This window comes from Micropterus salmoides, unplaced genomic scaffold (genome assembly GCF_014851395.1).
Source record: "Micropterus salmoides isolate LMB-PRFRI ecotype aquatic unplaced genomic scaffold, ASM1485139v1 Ms_hic_scaffold_1, whole genome shotgun sequence".
Lineage (NCBI taxonomy): Eukaryota > Metazoa > Chordata > Actinopteri > Centrarchiformes > Centrarchidae > Micropterus > Micropterus salmoides.
The window spans coordinates 29,324,734-29,349,056 of NW_024040040.1; the positions used below are offsets into that span (position 1 = coordinate 29,324,734).

General features: G+C 40.6%; 1 protein-coding gene across 4 annotated transcripts in view; it reads left to right on the forward strand.

The window, feature by feature from the left end:
* The window catches only part of palmdb (palmdelphin b), an 82,894-nt gene extending 59,579 nt beyond the window's left edge, over window positions 1–23,315 (forward strand). For 3 of the 4 annotated variants that reach the window (XM_038723442.1, XM_038723451.1, XM_038723458.1), the window contains 3 exons: window positions 17,007–19,326; window positions 19,429–19,520; window positions 19,862–23,315. In XM_038723442.1, coding sequence (XP_038579370.1) covers window positions 17,007–19,326; window positions 19,429–19,520; window positions 19,862–19,945 — 2,496 coding nt within the window. In that variant the 3' untranslated portion in view covers window positions 19,946–23,315. Of the gene's footprint in view, window positions 1–7,993; window positions 8,190–17,006; window positions 19,327–19,428; window positions 19,521–19,861 lie in introns of all 4 variants that reach the window. The other variant, XM_038723466.1, reaches the window with a different exon arrangement.
* Window positions 23,316–24,323: the final 1,008 nt, after the last annotated feature.

The window sequence follows — 24,323 nt, forward strand, 5'->3', positions numbered from 1 at the left end:
TTGACTGTCTATTGCATTAGACTAGGCAACTTGATGAGTTTATTTTTTTAAGTAGCCCATTAAAATATTCCTGTAAATGCAGTGAAGAAGCTGATTATCTGTAATTTAGCTATTTCTACAAATATTTTCCTTTTTAAATCTCCATGAAGGTGTCACTTTAAAATAGCCTATCACTTTTGCTGCCCAGCCAACTTTTGTTACCTGTGCCTTTTATTATGGAGATGTAGCCAACCAAAACACTTGTTTTGCAGTAGCGCAGGCTGCCAATACAATGTCATTATTCCTGAAGCATCTAAATAATCTTCACAACGCAAAGAATTATTGTGGCAGTAACACGAGAGCAGCTCGTTGTTGAAGCAGGTAAACCTGCATACAGAAGAAGCTGTGCGTCGTGCGTAAAACCCAACAGGACTTTTATCCACCATATTCTCTCTCTCTCTCTCTCTCTCACACTCTCACTCTCTCTCAAACAGATAGTAACCAATGTGTATTAAAGAAAAGAAACAGGCTAATGTCCAAAGCTATGACCTGTTCAACAACAGGACACTTTTAATATATCTCAATCAATGCAGTGATCATCTGACATAGATGTTACAGTGTGTAGGCTTCATTTTCTCTCCAGAGACTAAAGACGCTTTTAATGCGCCATTAATGGAAAGTGAAAGTGTTTCGCTCTTTCACGAGAAAGCAAGTCTTTCTCGTGAAAGAGCGACGCAGGCTGCTTTCCAACACGGTCACCAGTGCCGTGGTGTGCGCTCACTAGATTTCAGTTGTATTTGTAGAGCAATAAAGCCTAGATATTTGTGTTTTGATATTTGCCTGATTTTCTAAATATTTGCATCCGCCCAGCTCTGTGACTGTGACAAACACCGACCAGCGCTTTACTGCGTAACTGCACGCACACAGCCTGGATCACAGCTCATTTCGGTTAATGAAGCAAAATGCAGATTATAGACTGGTTAACTTATGAAGGTATGAATGGAAAATGTAGCGAAATTAAGAGTAGATCTACATTAGATGTACCCACCCCTGCTGCAGACACCATCACTGCTGCCTTCAGCTAGAAGTAACAGCAGCACAAAAGAAGAAGCTGCACCGGCCTCGAGCAACTTCTTTTTTTCTCCCCAAACATTTCTATAGGATACATTTTGTCCGGGACTGATGTGGAGTGTGTGAGTGATTGACTGGTCACTTAGTAAACGCCTCCTATATGAGCCAGGCAATGCAAAATAAAACTTTACATTAGGAAAGAGTGGGGACAAAACATAGATTTTGAAATGAAATATGTATAATGCCTCCTATGCCTATCAGGTGATCAACCTCACCACAAATCGACACAAGTTCATTTCAGCGACTCTGATAAAGTGCAGCTCACAGCTTCAGGTGGAGCAGAGAGGACAGACACAGAGCTACAGCTGGATCATCTTATTCTCCGCTAATTTGCAGGAGAATAAATAATAACAATAATCTCTCGCTCGCTCCCGCGTTCAATTTTCGGCCTTTTGTTGTTTGTTGTTGTTAAAAACCCTTCTGAGATCCGGGGCTTTTCAAAAAACCCAGGGGGGCTAACGATGCCGCTGTGCGTTACGTTTGAATGTGCAGTTGGCACCTTTGACTCCTCTCTGTGCCGTTAGTGTATGAGTGTGTGTGAATGTTGTGTAAAGTGCTTTGTGTGGTTGCAAAGACTAAAAAGCCGCTTTACAAATACAGACTATTATAACCACAGCTCTGGAGTCAGAAAGCGACAGAGAAAGAAAGGAGAGGGGTGTTAAAGCACAAAACTACTGAAGAAATCAAGTTTGTAACATGCAGTCTTCTTGTGGCATAATAAGGTACTATTACTCTTTAAGATATGTTGGTGCCAGACCATGAAGGACTTTGTAGGTGAGCAGAAATGCAAATTATGAAACTCTGAAGGTATGAAAGGTAAGTGAATTAAACAAGCTAGATAGCTAACTACTGACATTAACTTACAGTTTCTCCTTTAGCGTATGATGCACTGAACTTTGATGAGCAGCTGCAAGTCATGCAGGAAGACAACACTAACTAATGTCAAGGTTAGGAAATGGTAAATTTTAGATAAGACTGTTTTTGCATCTTTGGTGGGGGGGGTGTCCAAGTCTTAATTCAGGGGGTCAGACCCCCGTAATTTGAACCATGTATCGATGAGGAGCAAAGAGACATGATGACAAACAATGGGGACAGTGGTGCACTAGCCTCTCATCCCGCTGTTAAGACGTTGTCGCAGCTGCCTCTGAAAACTGGGGTGCTCTGCCCAGGGCCGCTAAACGTTGGAGGGCTGTCTTTTAGAAGAGGGACTGGGGTCTTCGTGAGACTCTCGACATGGAGAGCAAGCCCTACGCGGGACAAGGTACTACGTTTTTGTTATAAAATGAAAAGGATCTCTGTCAACACCAGTGTTTTAGCTGCGTATCAGAATTGATCTCCGTCTATAATAAAATGACTGAAAACACACATCTAGTGGCGTCATACATTGTTTACTGAAGAAAGTAGCCTACTACTACAGACAAACAAAGAATGTGGCGAATAACCACACCAGTTTTTTTTTCATGGACCGACACAGAGGTGGAACGAGGTGAAACTGTTACTGGAAGTAACACAAGAGTACAAAGCGACTGTAGCGGCAGAAAAACAGACTGGGGGTTGTTGCAGAGCAAATACGGCAACATGCACAGTATAAGTGTTATTTGCACAAAAAATAATATTAACATATATATAAAATAAAAATATTTTAATTAAAATACCAAAGCCAAAAATACTGTCAATAGCATTGTGTTTTTCTTTGCATGACTTATAAGACCCAATGAAGAAACCAAATGTGTCTGCGTCATCATTTTTAAAGACCTCCATTTTCACCTGTCTGCATTAATGTAAAAGTAATCGGTTTTAGGTCTTCGGATTCGCCCTTTTAGTCTGGATGGGAGGTGCAAACGTAGCAAAAGGTCTGTGTTTTAAAATGAAAATGTAGTAGTGTGGATGTAGCCTCGGGGCAACTGGCTCCTTCTGCTGCCATACAAACTTGAGGTTTGGTGGGAGGGGCTAGCGGAGTAATACAAGCAGCAGAGAGAGACGCAGAAGGTTTTGCATGTTTTGCATGTTGTTGCTGACTGCAGCTTTAATGGTACACTAGATAAATCAAATGAAAAGGTTAATGCTACATTCCAATTATAACAGATTTGCCATAAATGCAAGCAGGCTTTTTGAACAAATGTTTCTCAGAGTCCTTGTGACAATACCAAAAAGGACATGTGGGAATAATTTCCAGAATCCAATCATATGATCGTAGAGAAACTTTTGGCTGGGCCAGATTGTAATTTCTTTCAATGAAACACTGTCATCCACAAGGGTTAAATTCAATACAAGTTTTATTATAAATCCAACTGCATAGCACATGTGAATCTGTGCATTGATCCTAGGGAGCAACTGACACAGATTAGCTTATATACATTTCCTCAGCGTGCGAACTATACCCTAGCTTTCGGGGGAGCTCACTTTTTTGCCCCTTCTTACTGCTGAATCATTAATAGCTGCAAGCATGTAGGCCTGGGGCTGACTGTGAAATCATCAACTCATATCAAGCATGTTTGTCTTATTATATTATTATAATACGCAGCCATTTTGCTACAATTACGCTTCACACAACAGCTGTGGCTGTTTTTGCAACCTGACCTTTATTTTCTCTGTGAGAGGGAAGAATTCAGAAAGTTGCGTGACGCTGCGGAGAGCCCCCAGCTGCAGTAGTGCATGGATCATACGGAATATTCATCCAACTAGAGGGAATGATCACGAAACGTTCACAGCGCATCGGTTGTACTAACGACACAACCTGTACCGGAGAGGTAGTGGGGCGGTGGAGCGTACAGGGCCAGGAGATTGCGCCCTGCTGCGGACGGTCGGTGATCGTTCCGTCTGGCTGGATGAAGTCTGATGCTCCTGATTTTACACATGGATCCATGATGATAGAGAAATATAGAGATTAATGTCAATAGCACGCTGTCAATATTTTAGAGACCCCCAAAAGATCCCAAATCATGCTTTTAAGGGAGCTGATGTCTTATCAAGAGAAGCTAAGCTCCCCCTTGGCTCCCCAGTAGTTCGCACCATGCATTTCTTACACTCCCACTTGTATGGGCCTTATTGCAAGGCCCCACCCCTCAGTTACTCAGTTCTCCGTTTGTACCATATAACGTTACGCTGGCGCGCTATTGGAGCTCATTTAAACCTAGCAAATAAAGTCTGTAATGTCACTCACGGTTCCTTAGGAAACTCGAAAGTTGGGACTTCTGTCTCTCAAACCCTGTGTCCCGCTCCGAACTGGGCGATGAAGAACTCCTTATAGACTCCTAGTGTGCAGAATTATCTCCTCTGATGTAAGGTGGCGGTCAGTCAGCACCGCGACTGCTTCCATGAAGTGTAGCCGTCTCCCACAGTCGAACAACAGTTCTCCTCAGGCACGTGTCTCCTCTTCACTCCGCTAGCTGCAGTGCTACCACGCTAACAACAGTTCACCATATATTCTTCAGCTTCAGACTTATGGCGTAAACAGTCCAAATACACACGTTGTTCCTGTGTCCGGTACCTCTAACACCAAATCTACCCGGTCTCTAACTCTTAACTGCAACGTAATTTAAAACCACCTCCTACCTGGCACCTATTTCTAGGAAAAATAACATATCCACAATAAATCCGTAATATCTCCTCAACCATTAGGCCTAGATGCATAATTCTGGTCTCCTTTGAAAGGTCAGAAGCTAAAGAATATAAATCCATTGTAGATTAACATATTTATTTTACCATTACAGACTACATGGATATGAAATACAGAAAAAATATAATATTTTCATCCTCGCCTGGTAAAAAAAGCTTTATTTTGATGCAATAAACCATCAAAACCATCCTAAGGTAGACTATAATGCACCTGAATATCTTCTAATACACCTACAATACAACTGTAACTGTAAATTTGATGAAAAGAAACTGATATACAGCAGTTATTACACAATCTTTCAAAAATATACCAGGCGAATGTCCATGTTTTGGCCATATTTACTGTTTATATGTTCACTTTTATTGGTAGTTGTCTTCAAAACATTATTTCTGTCCATCCAACTAGTTCCAAATAACATAATGCTTCCAAAACACTGAAATATTGATAACAGTCAATATAAATGACCAAAAAACACTCCCATGCTTTACAGGCCCACATCTGGAGAACAGAACATCCTACAGGGCTGTGGGTGTTCGTCTCGACGAGACGATTTCAGGCATATCCTGCATGTCTGTGTAGCTCCTACGGTTCGCCAGCAGAGACCGATAAAGATCGCCTCCGCCAAACTACACTCTTCTTCGGCTCTCATACCTCGTGACACAAACGAAACTAAAGACCGCAGCCGACCTCACCAAGATGGCTGCCCGCCAGACGATCTCTGTGGACACAAAGCGCCGCAGTTTTTGGACGGAAAACAGCTAGAACAGTGAAAATCGATTACATACCCGATACCGGGTCAGTCCGTTCCCATTGCGTTAAACATTTATCACAACTAAAACTAGCGCTCAACGTGGCTGTGCTGTTCACCTCTCTTTCGCTCTCAGACCGTCACTTTTTTTTTTATTCGCTCACCCCCCCTTAGAACCCGATAGGTTGCCAACAACATCTCCAAGTAATCACTGATTCGCTAATAACAGACTGAAACCTGACTATCGAATAAACCTCCGATTATATGGACTTGAGAGATTCAAGAGCTACATAGAAAATTGGACATTTCAACATCTTACCAACTTTAAATTACTCCATATTAATGCACATGTTAAAACTATTACACAGCAATGGTAACTTTAACCAGTCCATGTCTCAATTTACCCTGTACATTTGTTACTGAAATAAACATTATATAACCCAAACTAGCAGGGTGCTACACTCTCCCCCCACCAAAAACGGTCATGTCCTCATGACATGTCTAACACTGTAAATCACATAAAAAAAAACGATTGTGTTAGGCATGGTTATTAACATTCCCTTTAACCTATCCACTTGTAAAAAGTGCTTTTGTATCTCTTAATAGGAGATAGGGATAAAGAATCTTTCTTGTCATCGATCTTAACTACGGTAGCACTATGTGTACCAACTGCCACTGATGTCGGGTTCCCTAGTGAGTCATAAGTTAGTCTGGTTGGAGCTTTCTTTAGTCTTTGAGGTCGAGTTGTCTTGTCAGAGCTTTCTGTTACACTGTTTAGTCTCTCAGCTATTTCATCTGACAGCTGTGTCTCAATATGCCTCTCTCGTTCCACAATTCCTGCAGTCACATTTTGTAACAAATGGTCATCCTCCTCCACGGCGGCAGGTTCTTCAGCTGGAGTCTCATCCATTTCTGAGTTACTTGTGAGAAGAGCCAGATCCAAATCCAGGCTGAAAGGCTCAGAGGGATCATTGTTCCGAGGTTCTGGTCCTGATGACTCTTGGGGTAGATGATAGTCATGCCATACACCCATCTCATCATCCTCTGAATCAGATGCTGACTCCATCTTATCCTCCAGTTCTGAGGCTGGTAAGCAAGTAGTATCATAGTTCTCTGTTCTCTTTTCTTTGAGCCGTTTACTAGCTCTCCTTTTTGGTTTTGGTGGCTCCTTGTTCATCTCAGGCCGCAGCTGCAGTTCCTGTCCAATCAGCAGAATGTGATTGCGGTGCAGTATTTTTTCAGAGCCATGTCCACTTTCTGGCTTCAGTTTGAACACGGGCAACCCAGGCAATTGACTCTCCACAATGTAAGGAGTATCCTTCCACCAATCAGCAAGCTTGTGCTTCCCTTTCTAATCCAAGGTTTCGGATCAAGACCCTGTCCCCAGAATGTAATGGACAGAAACGAACTCTCTGATCATAGCGTTGCTTGTTCCCTTCATTTTTCTTCTCTGCCATCCTCTCAGCTAACTGATAAGCAGCTTGGAGCTCACGCTTCATGTTTTTAACGTACCTAAAGTAGGATTTTGTGGTTGTGCCATCACTCGAGACCCCAAATGTCACGTCTACTGGCAGCCTGGCTTCTCGTCCAAACATAAAAAAATATGGAAAATAGCCTGTTGACTGTTTCATTGTGCAATTGTACGCATGTACAAGATGGCTGAGTTGTTTACTCCATTTACTTTTGTCTTGAGTTTCCAAGGTTCCAAGCATGTCGAGAAGAGTTCTGTTGAAACGCTCGGGCTGTAGATCACCCTGAGGGTGGTAGGGATTGGTTCTGGATTTCTAAATGCCCAGCATGCTCAACAGTTCATGGATGAGGCGACTCTCAAAATCCCTGCCTTGATCTGAGTGCACCCTTCTTGGTAAACCATAGTGGACAAAATACTGTTCCCACAGAACCTTAGCGACAGGCTTTAGCATATCTCGTGTAGTATCTGTAACTACGAGCACATTGCAGATATTTCTGGAGTCAGGCTCAATCGTCAGAAAATCCATACAGACGAGATCCATCAGCCCATCACTGTTAAGATGTGACAACTCAGCAACTCTCTTAGGCAGCGTCTTCCTCTGAATACACCTCGGACAGCTCTTACAGTACCTTTCAATCTGAACTTTCATGCGAGGCCAATAAAACCTCTCTCGTATCAGGCCGTAGGTCTTGTCAGACCCCAGGTGGCCCGATTGGTCATGCAACGACTGGAGCACAGTTGTTCTGAACTCTTGTGGGAGCAACAGTTGCTGCCGAACTGGTTTGTTTGGGGGCTTGCTCATCCTATACAACACAGAGTCTCTGACCATTAGCTTTTCCCACTCTTTCAACAACAATGACACATCAGGATGTTTCTCTTTGTTGGCGTGGTTGGCACTTTTCTGAGTGACCTTCGCAAACCTTCTCCCTGATCCTGATAGAGGACACCTCCTAAACCTTCTCTGCTCGCATCAACATGCAGCACATATGACAGTCGTGCTTTCCTCTGCTCTTTGATGTCCTTTTTTTTTTCTTTGTCTTTCCAGCCACAATGCAGCCCTGAAGCAACTGCTTGAGTGGATAACAGACTCGGGAGAAATCTTTTACAAAACGCCTGTAATATCCACAGAAACCGAGGAAGGAGCGAAGAGCAGTGATGTTTTCTGGGCGTGGCCGTGATTTCACAGCTTCAGTCATTGAAGGGTCTGTAGCAATGCCATTGCTAGACACAACGTGGCCAAGGTAGGTAACAGAGGGGCAGCAGAACTGACATTTATCCAACGATAACTTCAGGCCTTCCTCCTTTAATCTGTCAAGGACTTTAAGAAGGCGCTGCTCATGTTCCTCTAATGTTCTTCCAAAAACGATCACGTCGTCCAGATACACCAGTACTTCCAGTAGGTTCATATCACCAACAGTCCTCTCCATGACTCGTTGAAATGTGGCCGGTGCCCCACAAATCCCTGCGGCATCCGCTCAAACTGATAAAACCCTGCTGGGCAAGTGAAAGCTGTCTTTTCTTTGTCAGCAGCAGCTAATGGGATCTGCTAATAGCCACTTCTGAGGTCAAGCACGCTGAACCACTGGCTACCACTCAGGCAGGACAGAGCATCTTCAACACGAGGGACTGTATACTGGTCCGTAACCGTTCTCCTGTTTAACGTCCTGTAGTCCACACAAATGCGTAAGGCACTCAATAGGGGTCAAAGGCAGGTGCTTCAGATACTTGCCATAAAAGGAGCGATACAGTAGGGTAACTTGGGACCCGCTATCAAGTAAAGCTTTGGCGTAAATGCCCTCAATTTGTACTGAGACAATAGAGCTAGGTCCAACTAAATCCTCTGGCAGGTCAGCCTTCTTTTCTGGTAGCGTGTCACACCTTGTGGAACGTATCTTCTCCTGAGCATCAGGCCGTTCCTCTACTGAGCCCCTGGAAAGTTTCCCGTCGGCTGTTTTATTTTCAGGAGACACTTGTTCACTTTTCTGAGATTTTCTGGGTTTTGACACTCCCGCTGGAAATGACCATCTTCACCACACCTGTAGCAAAAGACATCAGCACGATACTGGGGTTTGGAAGCTCTCTGCTTCACACGTGCATATGAGTTTCCATTAGCCTTATGGCTGTGGTTCTGGTCTACATGCTGTGCCACACTTGCTGATGCAGTCACAGATGCAGAAAGGAGGCGTGCAACATCATTCTTGAGACCTTGAAATTCTTTCCTTAGACTCTCTATTGCATGGTCCTTCTCGGCTACTACAGGGACTGGCGCATATTTTTTCTATGGCAGTAAAAGTTTAGCTGGCTTATCTGAGCTTCCATGCTGTAGGCTACTGGTTTATTTCCAATTAATCAGCTGATTGTCTCAGCCGACACATTAATGTCCATGTAGCAAAGCCAAAGCACTGGAGACTAAGGTTACATGAAATTACAATCCAACTGCATATTTTTTTTTCCAGGGCAGTAAGTATAGCTGGCTGATCTGAGCTTCCATACTGTAAGTTACAGTTTTATTGCCAGTTAATCAGCTGATTATCTTACCAACATAAGCGGCACATTTCTGTCAATGTAGCAAAGCCAGAACACACACTGGAGAGTAATGTTAATGAAATTACAATCGAACTATATTTTTCACATTGACAGGGGAAACACGTCACTTCTCTTAGTTTTCTCTCTTAAATACTTGTCCAGCAGAAAACAGACAACTTTGAAAATATTTGTCCCCCATCAGAGCCTTCCATCTGGGAAAATCCACAACGATTATATCCTTTATTTCTGCCGTCATCTGTCTGTATCTCTCCTGACTCGTCTGGCTTCATCAAGTTTTTGCTTCTTTGACGACAAAGATCCACACACTGTCGGCTTGTGCTAAATAATATGTGTAATGTTAGTCCTCTATTTGTCCAAATTTCACTTCTTACTTAACCCCTTGATGCCTGAATATATTTACAATAAAAAAAATTATTTCTGTTTTGCTTTCAGGTTAATGTTAAATTGAGTGGAAATTGTTAATTTGTCTATAGAACATAGAAAAGATATAAATTCAGGTATGATGTAGGTATGACGCAAATTAGCGACAACAGGCATAAACGAGAAACCAGTGCTTGCAAAAGGTTCCCAGGTACGTATGGAATATGCACAAACAGGCATTTGGGGAATACAAACACTATCTCAGCTGCAGTCTGAAAGGAAGAAGTGTGATGCGAATATGCGACAATAGTCATTAAGGGGTTAAAACCAGATAAACTACTCAGAGACTGTATATTATTATTATTATTATTTACTCTTCTTCTTCGTATGCATTCAATGTAGTGACGAGCGTCTACACTGCCGGAATTATAGAAGAACAACAACAATGTAGTGACGGCTAATTTAGACACATGGTGAGGCAACATGGCGACCTCCATGTATGTGGGACCCACGGTTATGTAGATAGAAATGGCTCATTGTAAGGTAATAGAAACATAACAGTTCATTATGTAAGGTCTTTATACAACACTGAAAACATAGTTATGGATCTTATATTGCTTTTCTGTCAATAGATCCTCAGAAATATTACACACTGGATCTTTAATAGGATGTTTGTATTTATCACTTTCCCTACATGACATGAATGCAGTACTGCTCCCCATCACATTTAACAGTGTGCTGATGAGGTGGTGAGTAGGAGGTGGAGAAGGCAAGAGCTGAGGAGTGCAGTGAATCAGGCCTGTTGATGGTTACCATGGTACTCAGTCTGTCACATGCATGTGTCCTTGTAGGCGTGTGTGTATGTGTGTGTTATAGAAAACTTCCGCTGGCAAATAAGAGATTGTGACAGGCTGTTTGGGAATGAAAAGGAAGGGAGAAAATAATTTTAATGGTCTCTTATTGTATTATTGTGTTATGTAATTTTATATCCATGTAGGTATTTGTTACGTTTTATGGAGCTTTCAGACAGTTAGGTAGATAAGAAGGACTGCAACATAGCCACTTTATAGCATGTGTCGCATCTTTGTCATTTATAAATTTCTGCAATTTTTTAAACAGAAGGAAGTATCTCATAATACTGGTTGGTGAAAGTAGCTTAAATGTAACAGCTTTTGTTATTAACATCTGCATAGCCTGCTTTTAATACAGTATAGAGCCTTTAATAACACAAGCGTATCGAGTCTTTAATCCATTTTGTCAGGGCAGGCTAGTCCTACACTTAAAAGCAGATATTTTATATTTTTGAATTTTTGATGTCAGCTCACCTCTACCCAGGTTCAGCATCACCTGACTGTTAACATTTGTAACTAGTGCTCCCATTTTACTAGTGAACCATGAAGCTGACTGGAATCACTGAGAGTTAATCGTTTAAAATGTAAAATAAAAAATAGTTACTCACTAGTTAGTGAGTTAGTTACTCGCGCAACACAGCACAGCACCATCCCCAAAAATGACCAGAAGCCTACTGTGAGCCGGGGCAGCTGATTAGTGTTGGTGCACTAATTTTAGAGGCAGAGAATATTGAGTGCACCATACCCTTGTTAAAGATGTTCATCAGGCTTGGACATATAGCACATCAAAAAATGGGAGTACATTTTTGAGGAATGCCATTTAGTCTCATTGAAAAGTTTTATTTGACATTTTTTAAAACAATTGTCAGTTAAGCTTCAATTTACAGAATTTCACAAAATGAGTGGAGAAAACAGTGTGGCCTGAGCTTTGTTCCACTGCTGAGGAGACAGCTCCTTTAGTGAGAAACAGACCCACAATGTGAAAAATATGAACATGGTGGTTGTTTTCTTTGTCACTAAATGTGCCCTGACAAGTTGAGTCAATTAGCCAATTAGAAGCTGGCAAAGTGCTGCAGTACTCATGAGGGGGTATGATTCAGTCTAAAAGTTGTTGTTGTTAGTAGCTATTAAAAACAATGTTGCCTTCTTTATAGTGAAGCATATTAAGATTGCTTAAGTACTGCAAAGAAACTAAATAGTTTTTCGAGGAACATTCACTTAAATTGTAGAAGAAACAAATTCCAAGCTAAAAGTGAATATTACCAATGACAAATTTGCCTCAAGGCACTTTGGTACAAACAAAAATAAAGAGTCATGGGCAGATCAAGAACGTTCTTACATTATCAAACAATGATCTATTTCTAATGAATCCAGTTTGGTAATGTTGACTATGTCAGAAAGAACCTTCTCTAGTTGTAGAGCAAGAACTTTGGAGTAAATTTAATTTTCACTGGGTAGAATTGAAATAGCCCTGTATGAGCTGCAAAGCTTGAGGTTCTTGCCTTGTTTGGGCAGAACAATAATTAGTGCTTGCTCCATTAATTCTGAGAGTCTACTTGTTTGTAGAAACAAGTAGACTCTCAGAATTAAACATTGTGAGCATAGGTCCTATCAGTTTGGAACTAAATGCCTTGTAGAATTCCATGGGGAATCTGTCATTGCCTGGTGAGGCAAGCAAGGCTATGGCTTTCAACACCTCCTCTTTTGTAATACTGCCCTCTAGTGTCTCCTCATTATAGTCTGACAGTGCAGAGAAATCAAGCCTATCCAAAAAGTGCTTTATGGTTGCGGGGTTAAATCCATATACATACATATAGTAGCTCAAAAAAGCCTTATTAATCTCACTAGAATTAAATGTATCATCCTTTTGGATTATATACAGTATCACACAAAAGTGAGTACACCCCTCACATTTTTGTAAATATTTCACTATATCTTTTCATGTGACAACACTGAAGAAATTACACTTTGCTACAAAGTGCTACACTTTGTAAAGTAGTGAGTATACAGCTTGTATAACAGTGTAAATTTGCAGTCCCCTCCAAATAACACATCACACAGCCATTAATGTCTAAACTGCTGGCAACAAAAGTGAGTACACCCCTAAATACGCTGGAGAAAGGATTGTTGCAGTTTTTTCCGCGCAGAGAACATTCTTGAGTCAGTCCGTAGTTAGTTCTCAACCCGGGTGTAAATGGCTTCCTTGACACTTCTTTCAAACCATCACCATGGTCTTCGCCACCACTTATCCCCCACTTACAATGCTGTCCTTTCATCACTTCCTAGGAAACTTAACAAACGTAACCTCTTGGCCTTGGCAGGTGAAGATGCCAACGATAGTCGTTCAGACTTGGCCTTGGGTGGTTCTAACGGCCATAACGGCTGTCGTTACAACAGCCAGGAGCACTAACGAACAAGCGGTATTGATGATCCTGGCAAACGACCCCACAGAGGTTAAATAGTTGAGTTTCCCTATAGTCAGTCAGAACTGAAGTCTCTCAGATGAGGGACTTCTAGTATCTTCAACCAAGTCCAGTTGACTTTAACCTTCTTTGGATAACTATGACCTGGATGACTGAGAACCTTCACAGACATCGTACATGTTTAATATCTTGTCCAAACATGTCCAGGAATTTCCTGCATAGAAATCGCTCTGCCACTAGCAAGTCGAACGCCTGTGTTGCCCCCTGCTACAGGTATAAAGGTTGCAGGATAAAACATCCCATATCTCACGCCTTTATCTCTGGTGGAACCAGCTCTTTACTGCACTGAAAGCCATCCGCTTCTTGCTTAGAGTGGGAGATAGGTCAGTGGAGTTTGGAGTTGCCATATAGGAGCTCTCTTTTCTTTCTTTTCGCAGCATCTAGCATTTAAACAGTGTCTTTGTAGTGGAGAAACATTATCAATTGAATCGCACTCTCCCGTGGCTTCCTCTGAAGCATTTGGTGCGGAAGATCCAATATCGATGGTAACCATTTTACCAAAGGAGCAACAGTGTCACTACCTTCAACTTCCTCTGGAAATCCTGCAATCCTCAGATTCTGGTTGTTGAGTTGCACCCTGAGCTGAGCCTTGGCCACTGTGCGTTTTTCAACCAGCTCGTCAAAGTCTTGGTGTAGACTGGTAAGTGACTGCTGTAGCTCTGTACAGTTTTGCTCCAGTTGGTTCACTTTGTCCGTGTTAGATTGTAGCCCCCCTTCTTTCAAAAGATACAGCTACTTGGTTGAGACTGGCAGCATTTCTTCAGGATGACATCAGTCATTTTTCCATCTCTCTCATGAACCAGACTGGAGGTTGGGTGTCCAAGCCATGGCCATTGTCAGCTTGTGGTGCTTTGCTGCTAGCCATGCTAACACTGGCTGATAGTCTACTTGTTTTTCTTCCTCTCCTCCATCTTTTAAGGTGGCATTCAGCTGTTTTATTTATTTCAGCCTCTCCGGTGTTCGTCAGCGTGTAAAATATCAAAATCTCGGATCCAGAGAGAGCTCTAGAGCATGCTGCTGTTCACTCCGCCACCATAACCGGAAGCTGCACTAACCACTTCTACTCTCTGTTAAGATTTGATTTATTTTAGTAGGTGGGTCATGTTACGGTAACAGGGTTGCGCTATAAACAGGACACAGATTAATAATGTTTTAATAATTAAAAATAATTATTAATTAATTCATAAAATTCATGAATATTAAAATAAATACAATAGCACACAACTATATTTAAATTACCATATTACTGGATGTACATCTCCAAGACATTAACATTGTAATTCGTTTGACTTTTCACATAGAAAGACACATTTTCAAAACTTTTGCTTGAAATCACTCCTTAAAAAGATGTGGGACATAAATTCAACTACATTCATGGAATGACTCAGCTGCAACCCAGCCATGCTGCAAAGATCCACCAAACTTTTGAAATGTTGAACTCATTCTGCATGAATTGTTCAGGTGCCAGCAAGGTGGAGGAGGGGTACTGTTATGGGCTGCTATCAGCTGTTATTGAAAAGAAGGCCGGCTATATTTGTCACAAAATCATAATAATAAATTGTCATTTTATGTTGTTACATTTACTCTAGAAAATGAGAATAGACAAGTAATTTGATAGAAATGATTTTTGTAATTTAGTTGCCTCTGCACACTAATAGTTGCCTAATTATTCTGCACACTTAAATATAAATATATATAATATAATATAAATCCTGAGCAAGACAAAACTCAGTTTTTCTTGAATAAACATTCATTTAAGGTTTAAATCTTCAGTAAGAACCAATGGGCTTGGAGATGAGAGCCACAGACAGGGGGGAGAAGTAGCTCTGAATTACTGAGAGACAGACTAACGTGTTGTTTTGAAAATCTAGAATAATGCCAGCTTCATTTATTAAAGCCACTAGAAAAAGTCTAATTAGGATTAGTCCAAATACCATTAAATAAAAAAATAATAATAATAAGTACTAAAAATGTATGCTAAAAATATAATACAAAGTAAACCAATGTTGCAAGTTTAATAAAGTAATGGCTACTTTTAATAATAATAATAATACACTTTTTAAAAACTATTTATACTGTGCTCTTCAAAAACAAAGTTACAAAGTGGTTTACATGTTTGAGACCAGGATAAAACATTTCAGGACTAAGGCAAATCAAATCTGGCAATAAAAATGGTAAAGCTATAAAATAAAATAAAATAAAACCCCAACAATAAAGATAAATGCTCATAATAAAACAGAACGAGAATTAATAAGACTTTTTTGAAAAGATACATGTTGAGAAGCAATTTAAAAGATGTCACTGATTCAGCAAACCTCTGATCCCCATGCATGGAGTTCCAGAGCAGACTGAACGTGACTGCAAAAGCTTAATAGCCATTTAATATTTACTAGAATGTGCCTGTTTGCTGATTTGCACTTTTGTTAATTAATTAACTATGTTTTTTTCATTGTATTGTTTTGGTCCAAGTTTTTTTTCAGTTACAGGGCAAAAAGGTGTCCACTTTACCTCTGCCTCTTTGTGTTTTCTTATTTGTGTAACTCCATAACCTGAGGGGTCATTGAGAGCCTGAGAGTGTACTGTTGTCTGTGCTGTTGTTGTCTGATGTGTGCAGTGCTGTGACAACTAATTTTCTCTTGGGGTAATAAAGTCTAAAGGTATGATCAGATAAAATGCTTAATGAGGTTAGATCTTGCTGAAGTCTGTGTATTTTTGTAGCCATAGTTACCCACAGCAAGCTAGGTGTAATTAGTGGCATTTGGGGAGTGTATCTTGTAATGTAAAAGTCAAGGAATGAATGTAGCCAGTGATGACCCTCACAATGACAAGTAATAGTAATCTGTATGTCTGTAATTATACTGTATACTGCATGTGTGAACAGAGCTAATCATCTTGCAGGGACACTCCAGCAGTGTGGGGGAGGCAGACCCAGCTCTGCAGTCTTACATAAGAACAGATTTATTTTCATCTAATTCAGCTGCTTTTGATGTGCTTCCTCTCTTTATGCACATAACCCACTTAGTGAAACATTCATTCAGCACAGCAACAGCAAGCACACATAATATAGAGACTCCCCTCACAAACACACACACACACACACACACACACACACACACACACACCACCACCTACCATCCATTCACAGATACATCTGAAAGTGTTTTTCTGCCTGGCACAGAACATTTAAGTGTCATGCATGGTTGACTTTAGTCTTCAGTTTAACAATACAAGGTCTTATTTGAATGGATCTTATTTGAATGGTCTCTCTCTCTCTGTCTTTCTCTCTCTTTCTCTCTCTCTCTCTCTATATATATATACACACACACACACACAGACACACACACACACACACACACACACACACACACACACACACACACACACACACATACATATAATCAAGCTATGGTGGACTAATTCTTCTAATGTACTGCGTTACATAGAGTGCAATATTGAAAACATGTCCAAACAATGGTCTTGGCTTATCATTCAGTGGCAAGTGCAATTCATCATCTCTTTACATGGAAATTACTTTCCTGGTTATTTGAGGGGGATGTCACACAGGCAAATTCAAAGAATGGGGGAAATTAAAACACATGGGAAGGGGATCATGCTAAAGAGACTGCAAATAATGGCAGGGTGAAGTAAGGATACTGTGGAAAAAAATTATACTAATTCCAATGCACAGAACTATGCCCAACTCAGCTATGCATTTAGCAAAGGTACAAGGCCGTCACAACTAAGATTTTCCCTTCTCTCTCCCAGAAAAATGAATGTCTCTTTTCCTTATTCTCTGTTTTCTCTTTTATTTTTTCAGAAAGCTACTGTGGTGGACAGAGAAGCAGATGGACAAGAACTGAATGAAGGTTGCAACACAACTGAGTATTTCAACTCCTTCTCCGTCACCATGGAAACCACTGAACAATCAGAGCTGGCAATGAACTGTGAAGTGGAGGTCGATGTGGCTGATTCACCTGAGCAGGGAAAGGATTTCAATACATATGATGAGCAAGTTTGTTTAGAGACAGACTCATCAGAGTCCCCAGGGGAAAAGGTGACGCTTGGCAAAACAACCAACCTGCCAGCTGACACAATTGAGATTTTCAAGCCTGACTGCTCAGAGGCCAGTGTTTGCACTGTATTGCCATATCAAGATCAAAAGGAAGCCATGATATTAGAAACAAAGCATGGCGGCCTCAACAGGAATGAGTCAATCACCTCATCTGTGTCTGACACACTCTCCAGTGCTGACAGTGTTTATGAGAATGAGATCCATCGTAGGAGGCAGGACACGCCAGAACAAGATCCTGAGCAAGAACAAGTCCCTGAGCCAGAGCAGTATCCTGAGCCAGAGCAGTATCCTGTGCCAGAGCTGCATCCTGAGCCAGAACAGTATCCTGAGCCAGAACAGTATCCTGAGCCAGAGCAGTATCCTGAGCCAGAACAAGACCCTGAACCAGAACCAGAACTATACCCTGAGCCAGAACAAGACCCTGAACTAGAGCAATACCCTGAGACACAGGAAGAGCAGGGACACTACTCTGTGCTAGAGCAAGATCCTAAACCTGACCAGTACCCTGAGCAGGAGCCAGAGTCTGAGGCTGAAGATAATGACCTTAATCCTGAGGATGATGGCTATCAAAATCTGGAAATAGACATAGAGGAGGACCCAGAGGCTCATACCATCCTATTTGAACCACCAATGACAGATGAGTCTACATTAGAGCAGTGTATCAGAGAAGAGGCAATGTCAGATGTGTCCAATGAGTCCTGTCATTACCTTGATCCTGAAGAAATGGACGAATGTCTGAGAGTTGAGATTGCAGCTGCTTCTTCAGATAGTGACACAGACGAGAAATGGAGAGCTATATTCTCGTCTTCTATAAATAAAGAAGATGATGACTCATATTTAGACAGTCTTCAGCTGAGTGCCCAGGAGCTCTTTGTGCAGAAAGTTGAGGTGAAAGACTTTGAAGAACAAGAAAACGACAACTTTGAAGAGGTTCGTTATGAGGTTCCACAAGTGGAAGAAGTTCTGGAACAACCTGAGGATATTGGTTCATTTTCCACCCCTCCACAAGAGGTTAAATGTAACCCTTTAGGCCTTCAAGGTTTGTCCAAAATTTCTGAAGATGAGAGTGAAAATGGCAGAGATGCCAATCACAATCACACCACCCAACAACAGCACATCAATGCAGATCCAAACAAGAAGCTACCTAAAGACTTCTGTGTGATACAAGAGACCAAGAGTGAGAATGTTAGCACAGAGCATGTGGACTTCCAGCTGGCTCGTAAACAGTGGAGGGAAATGGAGGAGCAAACCACAAACAAGATTGTCTTACCTACAACCAAGCAGCCCAGCTTCCATGGCAGTCACAGCTTCATGTACACACCGGTTCGCAACATTGAAAGAACCCAGAAGAAATCGCATGATCTGGAGAACTTAAATCTGGTTGGGGATTATCCTCACACCCAATTCAGCCCTTGCTCAGAGGATTCTGGCCTGGATGATTCCAGTTACAGGTCCCCTTATGATGACCCGGAAACACCAGTTGAAAGGGAGATTCGCATATCAATGGAAAGGGAGGAAAACTTCAGGAGAGAGAGGGGCCTCTCCAGGATGGGCAAATCAACTGACTGTGCTCCATCACGAAGCTTCCCCAGATCCATAAGCACTCCACTCACGCCATCATTCATTATCACCTCCTCACCCACTAAGGAACCCCTGAAACATGAAGTGTCGGCAAACAACATTATCATTCTTGACCCCAGCAAGGATTTCACCTCCAGCCCCAGACATGGCAAAGACAATGTAACTGCTCTGTCCAGCGAGTGGCGCTCCGAGGACAGCGGCTCCAACCTCATCATCCTAGAGACATCCAATCTGATTATTCGCAGCGCCTCTGAGTTCTCCCTCAACAAAGCCTGTGAGCAGCCCCAAGAAAAAATGTTCCTGAACAACCCCTTTTTCAAGCTGCGTTCAAGAAGCACAATATCACTGGTGGATGAAGAGATTAAGATGGTGAAGCAGAGGGAGGATGAGCTGAGAAAAGAGAGGGCAAATATGTATGGCAAAGACAGGTTCAATACAGACAAGATGTCAAATCACATGGACACTTTGACATTTCACAATTCAGGTATGTCTGCAAAAAACACACTAACATACACTTTTTTTCTACTTTTTCCCTCTTTGTGTGTATACTTTTAAGCTAATGTTGATCTTTGGTCTTTGTTATTAGTTGATGTACCAGTGAAGTGCAAATCCTCTCCATCATCACCAATGAAAACAGCCTACAAGATGGATCGCTGTGCTTTATCCTGCGATCACAGAGTAAGTTCTTGTTCAAACATTCTGTTACTAAATCTTATTATACAGACACAACATCAATAAAACAATTTAATATGCGTTATGTTTTTCTAATGTAACTCGTGAAAAATATCAGTATTGCAAGTATTTATCATTTAAATGTGTATGCATATATTGATTGTACCCTGTCTTAATTTGCAAAAAAAGAAAATATTGTGGCAACATGTAGCTTGCAAAACAGAATTTCTTATTCCACCTTCAGTTTAATAACCTGAGAGAGGAGGTGGAAGTGAAGGAGGTGGAGGAGGAGGAGGAGGAGAAACAAGTGCTTTGAAAGCAGGTAAACAATCAGCTGTCTTTCTCAGTTTCCAGACGTCTATACCGGAGGAAGACGCAAGAGCGCCATGGCTCTGCGCTGGGAGGCAGGCGAATTTGCAAAAAATGACTGAAGAGGAGCAAGTCAACAGTTTGCCATATAGTGAATTGTCAGTGTTACTCATTCAAGTTAAATGCAGCTTTGCAGTTGTTTGTTTCATGTTGTGACATAACCTAAACTCTGCTTCTGTGATGCTTTGGGCAAAACTAGCAGGACAATAAGAATGTTTGTGAGCACATTAGTTTGGAGTTCACTGAGAACTTATACACACAGTATTATATTGCACCATGGACACACTATAAGCTGGAAGGCTGCTGGTGTCAGCTCTTACGAGATTAGACAAAGAAGACTAATGTGATTGGCAAAGACATTGACAACACACACTTTCCATTTAAACCATATTTTGAATAAACAATATTAATATGGTGGTGATGGTATAAATGGAACAATCTTCTCTGATCAGTGCGCGTATCAAAAATAAGTCACTCTACAGAGGCAAACCCATGTTATCAGTCTATGGGTCGTGCAATAATTTTCACTAACTGCATGCCTCCCACAAGCTGGAAAATGAAGCCAACGTGAAAGTGCCAAAAACTGCAGTTCCTTAAATGGCCACTTGAGGCTGGATTCAAGCGAGTAAATCCCCATATACCCCCATCTTAAAATGCTCGACTTTACAGCAGAAATAAGCATGTTTACAGCCCAGTAAAAAATAGTTATGGTCTAAATAGCAATTATTTTATAAAACTCACCTTTTAATTATATTAAGGCTTAAAGTTATGCATAATTAAGGCCATGGTTGTATTGAGTGAGAGGTAGGTGCTGTCACAGGTTGCAAACCGCTAACAGTCTGCTAGCTCCACCTACGCTCCACCTCTTTGCCCATTTTTGGATTAGCTGGAGTCAGGCACTGCCAATGTGGGGATGGCTGGAGTCACTGCACTGAGCTTCACAATTGCTATTCAGAAACGTATGGGTGCCGTCACAGAAACTACATCCATGTTTTATACAGTTTATGATGCCACCTTGTGGAATATCCCTTACCTACTGAAGACCTGTTTAAGAGGTCCAAACCAGAAGCACAAAATCTCAATGAACTAACTGCCAGAGCAAATATTTTAAAAAGTGTTATTCTATCATTTCTGATTTGGCCTTATTTACAAGGATAGTAGTTAAGGATAATATAATATCTTAATACAGTCACACTCACATTCAATATGTACATTGACAGAGTTAGTGGTCGCTATAAAAGTTCAGCTAAAACTAATATGAGGCTTCAGCAATGTGAGTTAGACAAATCAAGTGTTGGCTTATTGCTGATATAATATTGCCTGTAGAGTTGTATCTTTGTCTTGTGTTGAACTCTGTTTCCAGTTTGAATAGTGTTTTCTGCAGCACTGCCCTTGAAGGTTAGATACAGGGCTTAATTGCCCTAAATATGACTTATTGCAGTTAGGGCTATAGTTGGGAGAGGATAAAGCTACATTAATTGATTTCTTCGTCACTTTGGGGCAGCAGAGACAAGCTATAAACAAATATTAATATATCACCTTTTAAAAGGTTATGGTGAAGTTTTCAGTATTCAGATGCCTACTTACACATCCAGTAGAAACAGAGCAAAATCTATTTGGAGTCATGTTTGTGTCCGCCTGAAGTCCAATATTCCCTCTCATTTTAGCTCTAGTTTGGTCTCAACTAGCTCCTTTAGAAAAACAATTGTCTCTTTAGCTGCTAGATGCTCCATTATGTTCACCAGCTAGTCTCTTACATTGTCTGTCTGTTGTTTGATGATGGGCAGGTAGTGTACAATAGGTTTATCAGCCTATTTACTGAAAACAGCTGACTAATACTGCTGGAAATTAGGTTGATGAGAGCTCTGAGACTGAACCAAAAACAGTAAGTAAGTGTTCTGTTTAGCTGAGGGGAACTGCTCAGTTGCTGATACTCTGAGGGTTTATCACTATGAGCGACACATTTCATGTTACTCATAGTCATTTGATTCATTGTAAATATAAAAATAATGATTTGTGCAGCTGTAAGGTAAGGGGAGCCACATATTGATGGGGACTTTGACATAACAACAACAACATATATGCCTGCAACTATGGACTGTGGCTCGGTGAGAAAACAGAGTAGAGGAGACTAGCCTCATATTAGCTTCAGCTCAACATTAGAATGCATTTTTACACAGAAGGACTGTGGATAGTGTATCCCATCCTTTACAGTTTAGTCAAGCTTTGAAGAGATTGCTTCATGGCCAGTATGGACAAGAAGAATTATAACATTGACTTTTAATATACATAAGACATGTGACTATAGTATTAAGATAAATTTGAAAATAAATGTGAACCTATCCTTTATTTAAAAGATGATAATTTGCTGACAGTAAACTGAGTATTTGCTGAGATGCCTATGTGTTAGATGTGTATTGTTGAGTCTACTCTTTGCTAAACTATTCCTGACATTATAAATGTAAATCAGATTTGGATACATATTTTGACGTTATTGTATGTCTTGATAAAGCTACTGATACATTGCTCATTGTACATTAATTGTATTTTCATACTATGCTCTTTTGTTCTGAATGATATTTCAGGGTGAGCTGGATAGGGATAAATCAGCACAAAATATATTACAACTACACCTTTCACTTGCAAAGTATAGTTCACTCAGACAACTCACACAGAGAATGTCAAGATTTCAGTGAGAGTAAATATAAATTATATTATTATTCAGAGGTGTCACACTCTACTTCAGGACACCGAACAATTTGAGTTGTCTGCCTTAACTAGCTCCACACAATTCTGTATGACCTACAGTAGGACAATCCAATAAGTACAGGTACTTGAACAGTATTGTTACAGTGTTCTTGAGGACCAATGACACTATGTGGAAATTGGACATCCATTGTTTGAAATCTCACATCAATGCTTTGGAAATTCCAAATAAGTAAATGGGATTCCATAAATGAAAGTATTTTCTTCCTTATACAATAGCACTATAAATTAATGCTGACTTACATGGAATGAAGCTACAGTATAATCACAGACACGTCTTGTTTAAAAAATCTGACTTTATTTTCCAACATTCACTTAATAATTTATCATTATTTACAAAGCCTTTATATTTCCAGCTACTCTGAAAAGCAGCTTCTAAGAGCTTGGTACTTTTTTGACCTTAGATTCAACTTACCTTAAACAGCATTGTTTTACATTTCATGTTTGTATGCTTCATTGTTAAAGTTGTAATTACATTGTTATAGCTTGCAAATCTCAAGGATTGCTTGGTGATGTTTAAACACTGCCTGAAAACTCCTTGCCATGGCCTTTTGGGGCTCATTAGGCTCTTTATGACTAAATGTGTGGGGGGCTTTTGACTTTGTTATCATCATGCAAGCATTTAAGAGATTCTTGTGTGCAACAATAAAATATGTATATGAAGAATGTTTGCTAGCTTTATCTGTTTGGATACGTACTCTGCCTATGATGAGATTACTTATGTGCAAAGATGACATTTTAGCTTAAATGTAACACTAGTAGAAAGTTGCTGAATCATCCAAAATGAAAATGAAAATGCCTCATTTTTCTTGGGAGTATAAATTTATGCAGTAAATTTCACAGGGAAGGAATTTGGCCAACAGGTTAATTTATTCTTTTCTTCTAAAATTAAGGTCTATAATAATAACCTTTATTTGTAGAGCACTTTTCAAAAACAAGTTACAAAGTGCTTTAACCTGTGTAAAGACAATAATACAAAAACAATACAAGATAAAAGCATGAAAACACTGAAAACACTAAAATACAGATAAATATAAAATTTGTAAAATACAATAAAATAAAAGGGATAAAATAAAGTCAAATAAGATCGGGAAAGGCTCTCCTATAAAAGTATGTTTTAAGAAGGGACTTAAAAGAGTTCACTGACTCAGCCGACCTGATTTCCTTGGGCAGGCTGTTCCAGAGCCTCGGGGCCCTGACAGCAAACGCTCTGTCCCCTTTAGTTTTCAGTCGAGACTCTGGAACAGACAACAAACCTCTGCCCGAGGATCTCAAGGTACGTGCTGGTGTGTATGGGACTAAAAGGTCAGAAATATAACAAGGCGAGAGGCCATGAAGAGCTTTAAAAGTGATCAATAGAATTTTAAAGTCAATTCTAAAACATACTGGGAGCCAGTGTAGTGAAGCTAAAATAGGAGTAATGTGGTCATATTTCTTTGTTCTGGTTAAAAGCCTGGCAGCTGAGTTCTGGACAGTCTGGAGTCGATCAATAGATTTTTGGATTAAACAGGTGAAAAGGCTGTTGCAATAATCCAGGCGTGATGAGATGAAGGCGTGTAAGATGGTCTCGGTGTCCTTAAAAGTTAACATAGATCAAATTTTTGCTATATTTCTAAGTTGATAAAAACATGATTGAACAAGCTTTGTGGTGTGCTGCTCGAAATTTAAATTACT